The sequence below is a fragment of the Papilio xuthus genome, unplaced genomic scaffold, assembly GCF_000836235.2.
Source record: "Papilio xuthus unplaced genomic scaffold, Pxut_1.1 DF828780.1, whole genome shotgun sequence".
Taxonomy (NCBI): domain Eukaryota; kingdom Metazoa; phylum Arthropoda; class Insecta; order Lepidoptera; family Papilionidae; genus Papilio; species Papilio xuthus.
Genome location: NW_013529869.1, coordinates 1,028,065 through 1,042,412, shown reverse-complemented (window position 1 = coordinate 1,042,412; position 14,348 = coordinate 1,028,065). Strand labels below are relative to the sequence as shown.

Here is a 14,348-nt window from a genome sequence, read left to right as displayed (position 1 = left end):
TGCACACAGAACAGGCGAATAAACTCAGACCTACTTGCCAATTATTATACTTGACTACGAAGACACAAAATATGTATCCATCGCGAGATAAATAGGTGAATGTCAACAACAATCTTTGTGTTGTGAATTGTATAAAAGTTTATTAACAAATGTTTCAAATAACGCATACTGGTACAGATAGTCGTAAAAAGTGTGCAAAGATCTCGTCCGGCATTGTTACTACAACAAATTGCCGCCCTTACAGTTTACCTTATATTTTTTAATTGGTGAGGTCGAAACAATTGGGTCACTTCAGTTGAATTTACTTTGTGAAAACTGGGAAACGATCCATTTTTTTATCCATTTGCATTCGATTTTATACAGTGGCGGTTTCCTTTGACCCAAATTTCAATTATTGTATACAACTAAAGATATATAAGTTATAGCTAAATATTGCTTGTCGTCACATAATAAAATATAACATGGCTAAGTTTCTTGAAAATCGATGAAAATCTAACATTGACATTAACACTTAAAAATATTGAAACAAAAAATACTTATATGTGTGATCAAAGAAAGAAACACAGTTTTAAATATAGTAATTATAATAACAAAAGAATTAAAAATACATATAGTATGTGATAATTTAAGTTGTAGACTTATGTTTAGAAAGTATGTCCTTTTTCTAATATTCTTTAATTTTGTAAGAATGTAAAATAAATCATACATTTTTTTTATAACAGAAGGGGGCAAACGACCAGCGGGAACACCGAGGTGTTCAACGACGCCCATGGACATCAGCAATACCAGAGCTACCGCAGATGCGTTGAAAGCTTTTTAGCTTTATATTCTTGTTTTATTGAGTTTTCTGCATATATTTTTCTTCAACAAAATTTGAGCTTAAAACAAAATCTTGTTATATTTAATAACCATTTACTTATGATAATTTCAAATAAGGTTACATAGAAAAGCAACAATTTACTATCTCTATGTAGCCATCTCTGAAATTGATCAAACTAGGAATAATATTTTTGCTCAAAATTAAAAAAAAAAACCTACTATTAAATACAATATCAAGGAAAACAAAGTTATCTTTAACAAAATTATATTTCTTCGGTTTTAGGGTTTCTATATAGATAATTAACAAATTCAGTCTTAGATAACATATTAAATGATGTCCAGGTGCGTTAGGAAGATCATGAATCAGTTACACATTAAATTAATACACCTAATTGAGATCTTTTATTGATTTCACAAATAAAGCCGTCAACACAGCGATAACTGCACTCCCTATAGCTCCAACAAGAATCTTCTTATTCCTCGATTTACTTATTTCTTGGTTTAGTGTCTGTAAAAGAAATTGTAGATTATTTTAGCACTTAAGCTATTTTTATATCCTTTTAATGAAATGTTATGTTTGTTGTATTAATAATGTAATAAAAAATATAGTAACCATATTGTAAGAATATTAAAATTTTCTGGTAACAACCACTAAACTGTGTCCACAATGTATAACAAACTTAAAACTGAATAAAAATCCTGTTGGATTATTAAATATGAGATTGTAGTAGAAACATAAAAAAAATATTTGAAAGAAAAGATGCTTATTATTATTTATTTACCTTAAAATGAGTATGTAGTGCAACATCCATAGAATTTAAAATAGTAGTTATTTCGCTTAGTGTAGCAATTGCTATGTCTGATGCATATTTATCTTTATATAATATACAATCTGAAATCTTTTTAGTTTTCTTAACAGCCAATGTATTTGCTAGCACACTTAAATGAACTCTATATAAATGTTGAGAACTTTCTTCTAAGATATCCACAATTTCTATTGCTCCTAAATTTGGTATTAATTTTCTGTAAAAATAATAAAATTAACTACCATTAACTTTTTAGAAATATTGACACTTTAATATAAAATTACAGTTTTCACTTACACATTACAATTACATTCATCGTAGATAGGTAAATTTTTAACTTCCTCAAGAAGTTTTTGTCGAATGCTTGGTTCATCAACCCCTAACTTTGTCAAATCTTCATCGGTTAATTCCATGAGCGTACATTGTCCAATGTTGTTTTTTCTAAAAACAATTAATCCAGATTTAATTTCGGTTTTAAATATTGGTTTAGATATAATTTATTAATTGTACCTGAATATATCGACGTATTTTTCCGCTTCTAAACCTACTAATAATGCATGCATGGTTACGTCAAATTCTGTTGGATTTATTTTGTCATTTATAACTGCAGAGTCTTTGCCTTCATCAGTATCCATATTTAAAATGCAGATAATTTCACTGGTTTAAGCTTCTTAACAACGAAAATCAGGCAAAAATTGCTGCAAATGTAATTCAATCACAGTTCAAATGGCTTGTTGATGTTGATCAAAATAATAAAATGTCAATGTCTAATGACTTTACACTGTTAAATTGACTGTCAGTGACAAATGGTTTTTTAGTTATAAGCAAAATTTGTTAACTATTTGTTCCTACACGAGTTTTTCATGGTTTGTAAATTGACGCTCTATTTTCCAAATCAAGTAGCTATCAGCTCTAGTTTACACATATAAGTTTAATTTCATAATAAAAAACTACGAAGGTTTATTTATTAAAAAAAACTATTTCATTAAATGCTTAGTAGTTCGTTCAGTTTTCCTGTAATATGTACAATTATAAACAATCTTCACATAAATAAATGTAGTTTAAAGCAATCGGATAACCCCTCAATTAGCAAAGATTACTCGTACTTTCGTACGACGAGTAATTAACTTTCATACTTTAGCATATTAAACATTATAATTAGAGAAAATAATATTACAGTAGTGGTATCTATGAAAGATCTGTTGGACAAGATGTTCTCATTGCATTATTTTGTAAAATCTGTCTAGAAACATTATTTATTACAATTGACGTAAAACGGTATGGCAACCACAGTAACCTCAGTGTACGGAAATATTATGTAAAGGGTTCGTTTTCAGTAGGGCTGCAATTATTCTGAACATAAGTACAAACAGAAGACATTGTTCAAACCCGTTGCCTGGGTATGCTCCTTATTATGTAAAAAGCTGTAGAATCATTAAAAAGTAAGTTATGCATTAACTTTAAGTAAGGCAATCGTATTTCACTAATTCACTTTCCCCAGATAGGATTAAAATCAAAACACTGAAACATATTATAGCAACTACTAAACGTGTTTTAAATGCGGATGTGACGATGTAATTCTAAGTTGGTGTAAGATAATTACGTGAAATGTGGTGTGTGTAAACTACGTGGGAAAAATGTATAATAATTCGGAAGATGTTTTATGAGGCATGCCGAATATGCATTACAGAACAGAATAACGCATATTTTACACATGTAGATTTTTGTTTAATTAACAACACAAATGGTCAAATATCAACATAACATCAAATAGCATTGGCGCGAGAAGTCAATTCAAAACCTGTTGTAGGTTTATTAGTAGATATCCTGCTTTATTTAATACGTAATTCAATACAAAACCTTATTATAAGTGCGAATGTTCAGATCGATGGATGAATTGGTGTTTGGTGGAAGGTATCGCCAGAACGGCTGAACGTATCTCGGTGAAATTTGGCATGCATATAGAACATAGTCGGGAAGAACACATTTTTTTTATTTCATTCTTTTTAATTTCACCAGGACGGAGTTGCAGGCGACAGCTATAGATGTTAAATTGTTAAGGTCTATGTCGTTTTAGGTTTTTCCGGGTGTTTAAAAAAATACGAATTGGTCTTTAATTTTCCAGTGCTTTTTCACCAATATTAGGTGTCATTAAAAATTAATTTCTTTGTTAAATTGTTTATATGACAGAGAAAGTTTCTTATTGTCTAAAGTTAAGTTATACCAGACAGCAGCGAAAGTAATTAACATAGTTATCTAAATAAGGCATCGTTTGAATTTTAATTATCACTTTTCAAAATACAACAATTCTTGTACCTCGCTGAAATTTATCTTTATACCACTGTGATATAAAATATAAGATAATTTTATATTAAATTTATATCTATGTCATACTGTTATAACTTTTTTTAGATCTTCATATACAAAAGCGCTCGTCTTTAGTTGCCACTTGAGCGGTTAGCCAAAAAGATGACCGTAAAACGTTGCTTAACCTCGATTATCACTTTCGGTCTTGTTCATACGTCGTATAGGAACATACATTAAATAAGAACATAGAAAATATTAAGATTCAATGTCGATGCTATTCCTTCACACAATAAAAAACTATGCCATCTAGTCTTAAGTCAATTATTTTAAAACCGACTGTTGCCTGCGACTCTTCGCGCCAAATTAAAAAAAAGAACTTAATTATTAACCTATATGTTCTTCCAGATTATGTTCTACATCTATGCCTAATTTCAGCGAGAATCATGGAGCCGTTCTGGCGATACCTTCTAATATACATCGATCCATCTAAACAATCGCATTTACTAATTAGTAAAATTAGAACATCGCGGCGATCATCCACGCCCATAGAAGAACCGCCCACAATAAGAACTGCAATGATAACTCTTAAGCGGTTTTTCTGAGGAACTTTGTAAGACTTTTCTGCTAATTGTGTTGAATACATTTTTTTTAAAACGAAAGTATAGACACAAATCCCACCTAATTGGCTTACGGGCATAAAAAATTGTTACAAAAATGATAAAAGTATAAAACGGCTTACCTTGATAATAAGAACATAACGGTTCATAAACCACAGCGTTACGCACTTTCCTATATTACACATGTAAATTGTGGTACGTACTTTCTACACTCCCTCGGGTATTCCGCCACTGTAATTCTATTCAGTTGTTACCTTTATTACAATACTAGCTATCGCCCGCAACTCCATCCACAAGATGTTAAAAAAATAGTAGCGTATGTATCCTTCCAGAATATGTTCTACATCTATGACAAATTTCAGCGAACAGCAGCCGTTCTAGAGATACCTTCTAAAAACATCCATTTATACATTCGCATTAATAATACAAGTAAGAGTAATACGAAATACAACATGCTTTTATAGGAGATCAAACCAATCTAGTGTCGTCCACAATTCGTTAAACAATATAATGTTGCTAACGAAGAGAGCCTAAGTGTGTATTTACTGCCTTAACCCCAATTCAATCATGTTAATATTACTTAGGTGCAATATTTCCAGTTTTAGTTTAATAATGAATAATACAGGTTATCGTTATTATTGTAGAAAGCAAGGAAAACGTCATCATATAATTACAAAATTAAACAATTTTTCTTAATCGGTACCATTTTTTTATTGTTTTCTCCCATTAAAAAAATAAACGTTAGTACAATTAAAAATAACTTATTCCTAACAATTACCTTTAAGGTATCATGTCTTATAATTACATTTTAAATGCATTTTTGAGCAAATTTGCAGTACAATTTCCTTCCGAGTTATTCCCACCAATTCTTTTATTTCAAGTCTAATACCGTTATAAAAACTGCCAGGACACAAACATTTTAAAAAGAACATATCAAGTCAAAATTCTCTTATTATCAATAATTCAAGTCTTTCACGTGATTAATAATATCTTCCAACCAGTTTATAATCAGGCGCATAAAACCTTCTTTCATGTACAATAGTGTATTCCGAATGACTATAAGTTTCTAGAACTCAATAAGTGTGTCAGATATCTAGAAACCGACAAGTTTTTTTATCCGGGCGTTAAATTATCGACAATCGCTTTGACCGCTTGCCAGGTTTCGCGCGCCGTGGGTACGATTTGCGAACCGGGCAGCAAAAAACCGTGTCGTCCAATAGAGTCGCGCAAATCAACGTGGTAGGAAAATTTGATGCCTGCGCGAGCTTTGGCCCAGTCATGTGCCATGCCAGATGCCGGCTTACGAAACTCTGCAGCTGTTCCAACCTGTAGACAGTTACAAGAAGATAAAAAAAATCAAGATTATATTAGAAGGTACATTTTTATATAAGTACCTGGTATTTAGATCCATACATATCAGCCAGTGCGGCTGTAGCTAGTTTTCCCATCTCCATCATAATGCCATCGTCACCGTAAGATGTTAGGGCCTCAGTACTCGGAGTTAACCACGTTTGAGTATAAGCGTGAAAAGATAAATATACCTTGAAAAGAATATAACAACATTAGAACCGTAATAAATTTATCATAAGTATTTCCTGTCAGTCGGGCGAAAAGAAGACTTAAGATCAAGCTTATACAAATAGAATAGATGATAAAAAAATCTATGATCGATCAAAGCCAAATATTGGTAGAGTTAAAACATATGTAGTTTTATTGACAAAAAAAATATATTTAATGTATAAGTTGTATACTGGCAACTATTAATTAATTAGTCTGGAGACATTCTTAAAGACAAAGCCACAATTTTTGAACTTTTTCGTCGTTTTCTACTATTGCTGTCGTCTTTCGAAACGCATCGCAGGTGAAATGAGAATTGCAATTGTTGTGTCGTGAAGATAACTTTATGTTGTGGTAAAGACGATTGTTGTGACTTAAACATAATGCAATTTACATGACAAAGTTCATGCATTGCAGTTGTCAAATATGACGTGTCTCTTGAGGCAGAAATCGACCGCAGAATCTCATCAGGGTAAGTGTACTGTTAGAATAAAGTATGGGACTTTTATAGTCGGTAAAAGTTGACATGATTTTCGAAAGTCTACAAGAAGAATGCATTCAATGTGTGGAATAATTTGAGTGGTTTTATTTAGTTGGATTCTATTCAAAAAAGAACTGATGTTTATTTATATTCTACATGCAGTTAAATACTGAGATGTTTATTAGATTTTACCTGAATGTTATGCTTATTCATTATAATATATTTAACACGATAAAGATAGCAGTATTTAGCAATTATTTCACATAACATTTGTAGAATATCCAATACTACGTTTACTAATTATCTTTTTTTTTAAAGTAATCAATAAGCGAAATGGCGGAAACGCTTCGTCGTTGATCACCTCGGTGTTCGAACAGCTCGTTCGTCCCCTTCGGTTATAAAAAAAAGTGTCAAATTTTTGACACTTTGATTTTTTAATCTTGATAAAGTGAATGTTATCTAAAGATTCCGTTAAAATAGATAGTAACACATTTCACAGGTCTAATAAAGTGTGTTAAAAGTTCTCAATAGCTTTAATTTAATATTTGACACCACCTTATCTGGTACCAAAAACACCAAATTGACAGTTTTATAAAACATTTACATTTAATTGAAAGACTTTGCAGTTAGCAATGTCATCGCATTGAATTTACGTTAGCATCTCAAAAGTGACGTAATTAATGTAAAAAAACAGTGCGATCTTTTATATCTATTGCTTAAAAATAAAAATTCTACATATGTCGTTTTAACGGCACAAATGAGGTCAAAATAAGTGTATATCTCGAGGCGAAATTAACATTTAATAATGAAAAAAAAAACTAAACCGTTTAAACATTTGCATATATAATATTTCTATAAACTTTCCATTTTTTTTTGTATGAAGCTGTTTACAATGACTAGAATAAGATAGTATAATGACGTCATAGCGTTCTTGCTTTGTGTACCTACAAAAAGTTTTAGTTGTAAAATAATAGTGGTTATTTATATGTAATTACTTTAAACTGAAAATATATTTCGTGCCTTTTTTACTGCTTTTGATAATTATTTACTTAAGCATTAAGTACACGCACCCCACTCTCGCCTCTTCGACATTGAAAGATCAAACTAAACAAAGTTATAAAATACTAACCGTCGCCTGTGACTCCGTCCGCGCGTAATTTAAAAAAAACTTAATTACTAGCCTATGTGTCCTTTCAGACTATGTTCTATGAGTGAGCTAAATTCAAGAAAATCCGTTGAGCCGTTTTGGAGATACAAAGATCAAACAAATATCCATCCATCTAAACTTCCGCATTTATAATATTAAAAAGATTGATTTTAATAGTTACCTTTATTTGACCTCTATGTTCAGCAAGGAATTCCGATACAGCTCTGGTTTCAGGTTCGCTAAACGGATGAGGCCCGGCGTAGTTATCCTCGCAGGGGTCTCGCGACGAGTCCATCTCGCCCCAGCGGTAGTCCCAGTTGCGGTCTGTGTCCACGCCCACGCACTCAGTACTGCCCCAGTTCCACGGAAACCTGAACCGTATGTTACATTTGTTAGTATTGCAATGATTAAATCAAATTACTAAATTTAGAACATAGTAAATTCCGCCCACCTTAATTTTTTTTTTAAATTAAGGTGGATAGGATTTTTTTATCTGTTTCGTAATTAAAAATACTTGGTCACTATTATAATACATGATCTTAAGAACATGTATAAATATTTGATAATATTTGCAGATTGTGTGATAAAGATAAAAAAGGGTGTATAATTCAGTTCCTATAAAGGAAACCTTTGACTCACTTCTTAGTGAAAGTGACATACATACATGTATATTTTTCAAAACTTCGCTTTCTCGTTTATGTTGGAAAAGCCTTTAATTTTAAATAACTAGTATCCGGTGCAACCAGTTGTACGTTCTGCTAGCCAATGACATTTTCCTTGCTCCTTTTAAGGCCACGTAAAACCCACAATATAAACTTATGACTAACGTCGATAACCATATTTAACTTTACTGCATAAATATTAACTTTCTTTTTTATTATTTCACTTTTTCAAGTTGCACAGATAAAATTTTCCTTTAGAGTTTCCGTTAGAGCTGCCAGTTTCACCGGTGACTATTAAGTAACATAGACAAGAAAGTCACCGGCCTATATCTATCGTTTATTTTTTTTATTCCGAAGTTGAGAAGTAGTTTTGAGTTATCTAATGATGGTATTGTAAGTATCGTAGTATTTTGCAGAAGATTATAAATCTATTTTGTAATTTACTTCGGTTTTCTAAAGGGGGCTGCCCAGCCTTGCCCCGCCCTCCCTTCACGACGCCCATGAATATACTTATCTTATTAATAAGCGGTTGATGAATGGGGGATAAATAATGTCTTGTTATGAGTTTTATCTTATTCACTATTTGTTTATATGGGTGATATAAAAACTCACCAGCCTACGTAGTAATCATCAGAACGATCTTGGAAGCGGGAACGCGTTTTCATCCATAATCTGTCATGTGTATGCGAATGTTCATAGCCGTCAGGGTTCAATACTGGCAAGATGTAAAAGTCCGCCATTTTTAGCAACTCGTAATCAGGACCTGAGCAAAAAAAATCAAGCAAACCTGGCATGAAACTTTCTGAATTAAAAAACTAAATTTAGACGGATAAGAAAAAAATTAAAAACTTTTTCAAGGCTACGGCTTGTCTAAGTCCTGGTAAGATCCACAAAAAGTTGTTTGTTTGTAGCTGGCGTTTTTTGTTGTGAATAACTTGTCCATCTAACAACGTTAAAGAACGTTCTAGACTCAAAATAATATAATGTTAGACGTTAAGACAACTAATGTAAACGATTACATTTTCCAAAAAATGTATTAAGACTTCAGATGTTTTTAGAAAGATATACTCTTAAAAATAGGCCTCGTCTTGAATAAGATTGATAAAAGTCTTAATTTGTGGAAGCTTACTAACTAAACTTTCTGATTTCATAAACTTTTTTAAACTAACCTAAGCCTTTTTCGCCTTCCACTAACGCGTGTAGCATCCAGGTGGCTACTGCGGGCGCTATCCACTCGCGGGCGTGAGCACCACCGTCCAACCAAACAGCTGGCTTCATAAAAGATTTTAGCCGCCATCTCTTTTCACTCCTTCCTCCTAGTTCTTTGGCTTGTGTTTCATTTGATGGTAGAGAAACCTTCATACGAAATAATTTCAATATTAAAAAAAAAACTTTTTTTTTCCGGTTTATCAAAAGGGAGGTCTGAAGTACCTTGACAGCGACTAGTGGTAGGCCCTCTGACGATCGCCCTAAAGGCACCAATTCCACGATATCTGTGTGCGAAAGTTGCAAGTATTCCAAATAGCGAAGGATGTCTGCATAGCGGTGGTATCGCCGCCAAGTCATCGGGTGACCGCGAAGATGCTCAAGTTCGATTCTTTGCTTTTTAGACAGTTTTGGGTTCTCGTAAGCTATTGCTTTCTAAATTGAAGGAGAAATATAATTAATGAGTGGAAAAATACCATTAACAATAAAGCAGAGGTTATTAAATTATCGTATTTTACGCTTCTGACAAAGCACTAGTATTTTTTGTAATAAGTTATTAAGGTACAATACTCATATATTTCTTAATATTTATTATTTACATGTTTTTTTACAAATAAAAATCAACGACCGTGATAGATATTTTTTATGTCAAATTATCTTACCTGTAAATCATAAATTATCACATCATATTCTATTTTATTCGATTTCAAATGAGCTCTCACATCTTCAAGAAGATCAGGCGGTACTAAGAGATCTGTAGAACCATTTAAAGACGGTGAGGTCCACCACATTAAGCCGGAGCCTTGGCCTTCTTCTTGTAGATCTAACATTTCCTGAACTTTCCATTGCGCGTCTGGATATGCTCTTATTAATTGAAACCCTTTGTAATTCTTCTTAAGAGATTTCTTTGCGGGCTTTTTGACTAAAATATTTTAAAGCTTGTTAAATTGGCGTACAAATAATGTTAGAAACGTAATCGTAAAAATGAATTGCTTGCAAAAAATGCAATAAAGTAGAAAAGTATGTGGTGAAAATATCTTAATTTCACTTTCATTGTCTACAAGGCTAAGCATGTGGTATAGTTCTTACCAGATTGACTAGGTAGCGTGTCATCGTTTTCTTCCGAATGTAACATGGCTTGGAACCAGTTATTAGTGGACGTGGTAAGTGGGACAGGAGTTGTCGATGTGGTAGATGACTGTTTCGATTGAGTATCGTCTAACCATACACCACCAAACCACGATGATCGACCCCATAGCCATTTGTATATTGAAGAGAATATACCTGTGGACAATATTTTTTTTAGGTTTCCGTACCTTTAGAGGAAAAATTGGAACCCTTGTAGGATCATTTATATCATAAGGTAGCAATGGAGCGAAGTGGCCACCTAAATTCACCGAAATAACGAAGTGACAAATGCCCATAGACATTTGCAGTTGCAGATGCGTTGCCAACCTTTAATCGATGCTCAGAAGGAGAATATTAATGACATTCTTAATAAACCCAGACTTAATATTTGTGTATCAATTTAATTCGTTATAACTGGCATAAATTATTCCATACTATTTCGATACTCATCATTTGATATACTGTGAAAAAAATATTACAGCACGTGCAGCAATAACATGGATAGAAATAAGAATTTAAATATTTCCTCTTTAAAAGGAGAAACTTTATAAGTTAGTGGAGCAGGGTGCTCGTTACTAACAAGCGAGATCAGGCAACGGCTGTCAACTCGCACCGAAGGAAACTTGTCCATGTCGATTTTCCGCATTGCGACTTAACCGCTAAGTAATTGTTAAACGGAAACTAGTTATTTATCAACAAATCTCAATCGACGACTCATCAACAATTACACTCATAAAGTAGAAACCGTCAATCAGACAAAGCTTGCATGATTGTAAGGTATAAATATTTTAATAGAAAACTTATCTATTACTTTGTATGAAGAAACTCTAAGCTAGACGTGACTCTGAATAAACGCAATAGAATTATAAAGGCAAAATGAAGCTTGTAAATGGAGACGGACATCACATGGAAATAATATTAGTATTTAATGTTTTTATTGTTACTATATTTGTTTTTATTATAGAGATTTCTGCTAAATGTTTTCAGTATTATTAAGTAGGTACTGCTACTATTTATTTAGTATTATTATGCTGCGATTTGTTTAGCACGTAGTGTCTGACGTTACGGTCTAAATAAGTTTCTACGTAAAGTGGATGCAGGCGACTTATTATTTTTCTACCTCTGACCACGAGAAGGCAGTGTTAATCTTCTCGTTTTGAAAATAAATGTATTTCATAAAAATGTTACGCTCTCTTTATCAACATAACCAAACCCTACGCCAAAGTATATTAATTACCGTTTAATAACTCTTCTTTAAAATATAAAAGATTTTTAATTCCACTATGAATTTAAACATTACTGTACCATTATGTATTTTTAGAAATCAAAGGAATTCTTATTGAAACAATTAAGTACTTACCTCTTGATATTGAACTAAAACATATGACCTACGCACACAATTTTACATTTTTTCATTACGAAAATCATAATATGATTACAATCAGATTAAATCAGAATATTAAGACGAAGTTTACCATCAGAAGTCTTCTTGGTTTCTTGGCTTCTTGGTTTGCTCCAACACGTTGAATGTTATCATCTATTTTAAAATGTAATTATAATTATGATAACTTGTCGACATAAAAAACAGAACCTACCTACAAACCAACCTGTTTTAACTTCTTTTTTAGGCGATTTTTTCAAATCATTTTCTTGAAAAAATGACGACAGCCATCCGACATTTTTTTGAGGGCACGGCTTCTTATTTTTCAGCGGTTTCGGCTTTTTTGTCGTCGTGCGAGGCTTGTTTGCCGGTCGACGAGAAGCCGTCGGCCGACGAGTAGGAACCGTGGGGACGACAGGGCGGCGCGTGGCCTTCGTGGGTTGCACGGTGGTGGCCGCACGACGAGGGGTCGTAGATCGACGCGCCGTTGGCCGCTTCGTAGTTGAGGACGGCTTTTGATACAGTTCTGCCTCCCAGCCGTTAGGGACGGGGACTCTTGTGGGCTTATGCGGAACCTTCGTGCCCGCTGTCACTTTAATTCTATTTATAACTTGAGGCGACTTAGTCACTATAATGTTCGTATAACTCTCTATTTTAATGCTAGTTTTAATCACTTTATTCTTATCATCACGTTTGCTATTCTTTGTAGACACATTAATTTTTGGAACATGACCCCTAAGTATAACTTTGGCACTCGGTTTATCTGATCTCGGAACGGGGGACGTTTCGTATGTATTGTAGTCGTCCCAGTCGAGTGGGTCCAGGGAGTCGTAGTCGGAGTATGCATGGTGAGTGGGTCTGGATAAGGCAGGCGAGCGTAGAGCTACCGCGTATGTTAGCGCCAGCGGGAGCAGCGCGAGCAGCGCCAGGCGACGCGCCATAGGGCGGACGTGTGCGCATGGCGAGGTGCGCGCGCACTGTACGCAGCGCCGCGATCGCCGATGCCGGCGCGTGCTCGTGCGACATCCCGACCACCTTCCCTGCCACTATCATTACGCGTTGTCGCTTTCGATGCACCCGCTACCACTAGGTCAACCCGCCCGCTTCACTCCAGCTCTCCATTTAACTATTATATTTAATACACCCGTCTAGTATCGTTAAGGAAATTCCTTTAACCCTGTACAATATCAACGAAGTAACTGTTTGTAACCTATGTTACGGTTTAGGAACACGTCTTTATATAAAATGTGTATAACTACTTAAGAACTTTCTTATAATATAAAAAATTGCAAATGCGTTCGTTCGACAGAAGAACACACATAGAGGATATTTCCCTTTCTTTCCCTGTATAATTGTGCTATTGTTATGTGCAGTTTTCTCAATGGGCTGAACAATTGTCATCTTGATATCACATCTTGATTCTATTACATCGTTTCGAGTATTGAATTAACAAAATATTTAATAATCACCGAAATCTCTGACTAAATTTTAACATTGAACTGTTTAAAATGTTGTTTTTTTGTAGACAAATAACAGTCTCTGTAGCGAAAACTCTTGCGTTGCGTTTAAGTGATCATACGTGGTACTTGACCCAAGTGTTCAACAACATAAATAATTTATTTGTAAGTGACTTAAGTTTCATTATATTATTTATCAGTAGCTCAAACAAATATTTAATGTTACGGTAGTATACAGAAATAACATTTACTCACTGGCCTAGTTAAAGGTAATTAAAGTGTGACTACTTCTTAAATGAGAATAATTCACAGATTACTTTAATATTAAACATTAATTTTATATGAAGAATCAAATATTATATACCGTTACCCGCGACTTCTTCAGCCTGAACAAAAAATTTGTAACCTATAATATCTCGCACGCATCCATCTTCCCGTCAAGGTCCCATCAAAATCGGTTTAGCCATTCTGGACAAGCGCGGCCTGGCGGACGGAGATACTCAGGCTAAAATAAAAAAAAATTGTAAAATATGTGTACCATTGTTTTTTTTAAATAATTAGCCTGTAAATCAAAGCAAACGAATTGTGTTTCAAAACACGTTTCGTCCATTTTATGATTGGAAAGGTGCTAACGGAACGATGCACCTTTGACATCGACGACCAGACGTGCATAATGAAATACAGAACTCTAGTGACTCGTTTCTGTCGATAATTAGTGATCCTTAGTAATTTAGATTTTAACCACTTTTGACAAAACATAACTTGGTTTGGTCTTTTAGG

The 14,348-nt window shown here is 33.6% G+C and overlaps 2 protein-coding genes across 4 annotated transcripts; both read right to left on the bottom strand.

Moving 5' to 3' along the window:
- Positions 1-1,068: 1,068 nt before the first annotated feature.
- On the bottom strand, positions 1,069-2,391 carry LOC106128292 (uncharacterized). Its single transcript, XM_013326601.1, has 4 exons — positions 2,136-2,391; positions 1,923-2,066; positions 1,602-1,842; positions 1,069-1,327 (listed from the first exon to the last, which is right to left on the bottom strand). The coding sequence occupies exons 1-4, from the start codon at positions 2,258-2,260 to the stop codon at positions 1,208-1,210; spliced, it is 630 nt and encodes a 209-aa protein (XP_013182055.1). The 5' UTR covers positions 2,261-2,391; the 3' UTR covers positions 1,069-1,207.
- A 2,860-nt stretch (positions 2,392-5,251) lies between these two features.
- Positions 5,252-13,118, bottom strand: LOC106128561 (carboxypeptidase B). 3 transcript variants are annotated; one of them, XM_013327003.1, is made up of 9 exons: positions 12,326-13,118; positions 10,692-10,886; positions 10,265-10,524; positions 9,828-10,037; positions 9,566-9,752; positions 9,009-9,159; positions 7,916-8,105; positions 5,944-6,090; positions 5,252-5,875 (listed from the first exon to the last, which is right to left on the bottom strand). In XM_013327003.1, exons 1-9 carry the CDS (start codon positions 13,050-13,052, stop codon positions 5,663-5,665), a joined length of 2,280 nt encoding a protein of 759 aa, XP_013182457.1. In that variant the 5' UTR covers positions 13,053-13,118; the 3' UTR covers positions 5,252-5,662. The 3 variants fall into 3 exon arrangements, with proteins under 3 accessions (XP_013182457.1, XP_013182459.1, XP_013182460.1); XM_013327005.1 differs by having other exon boundaries at positions 12,338-13,118; XM_013327006.1 differs by lacking the exon at positions 12,326-13,118 and adding an exon at positions 12,206-12,283.
- Positions 13,119-14,348: the final 1,230 nt, after the last annotated feature.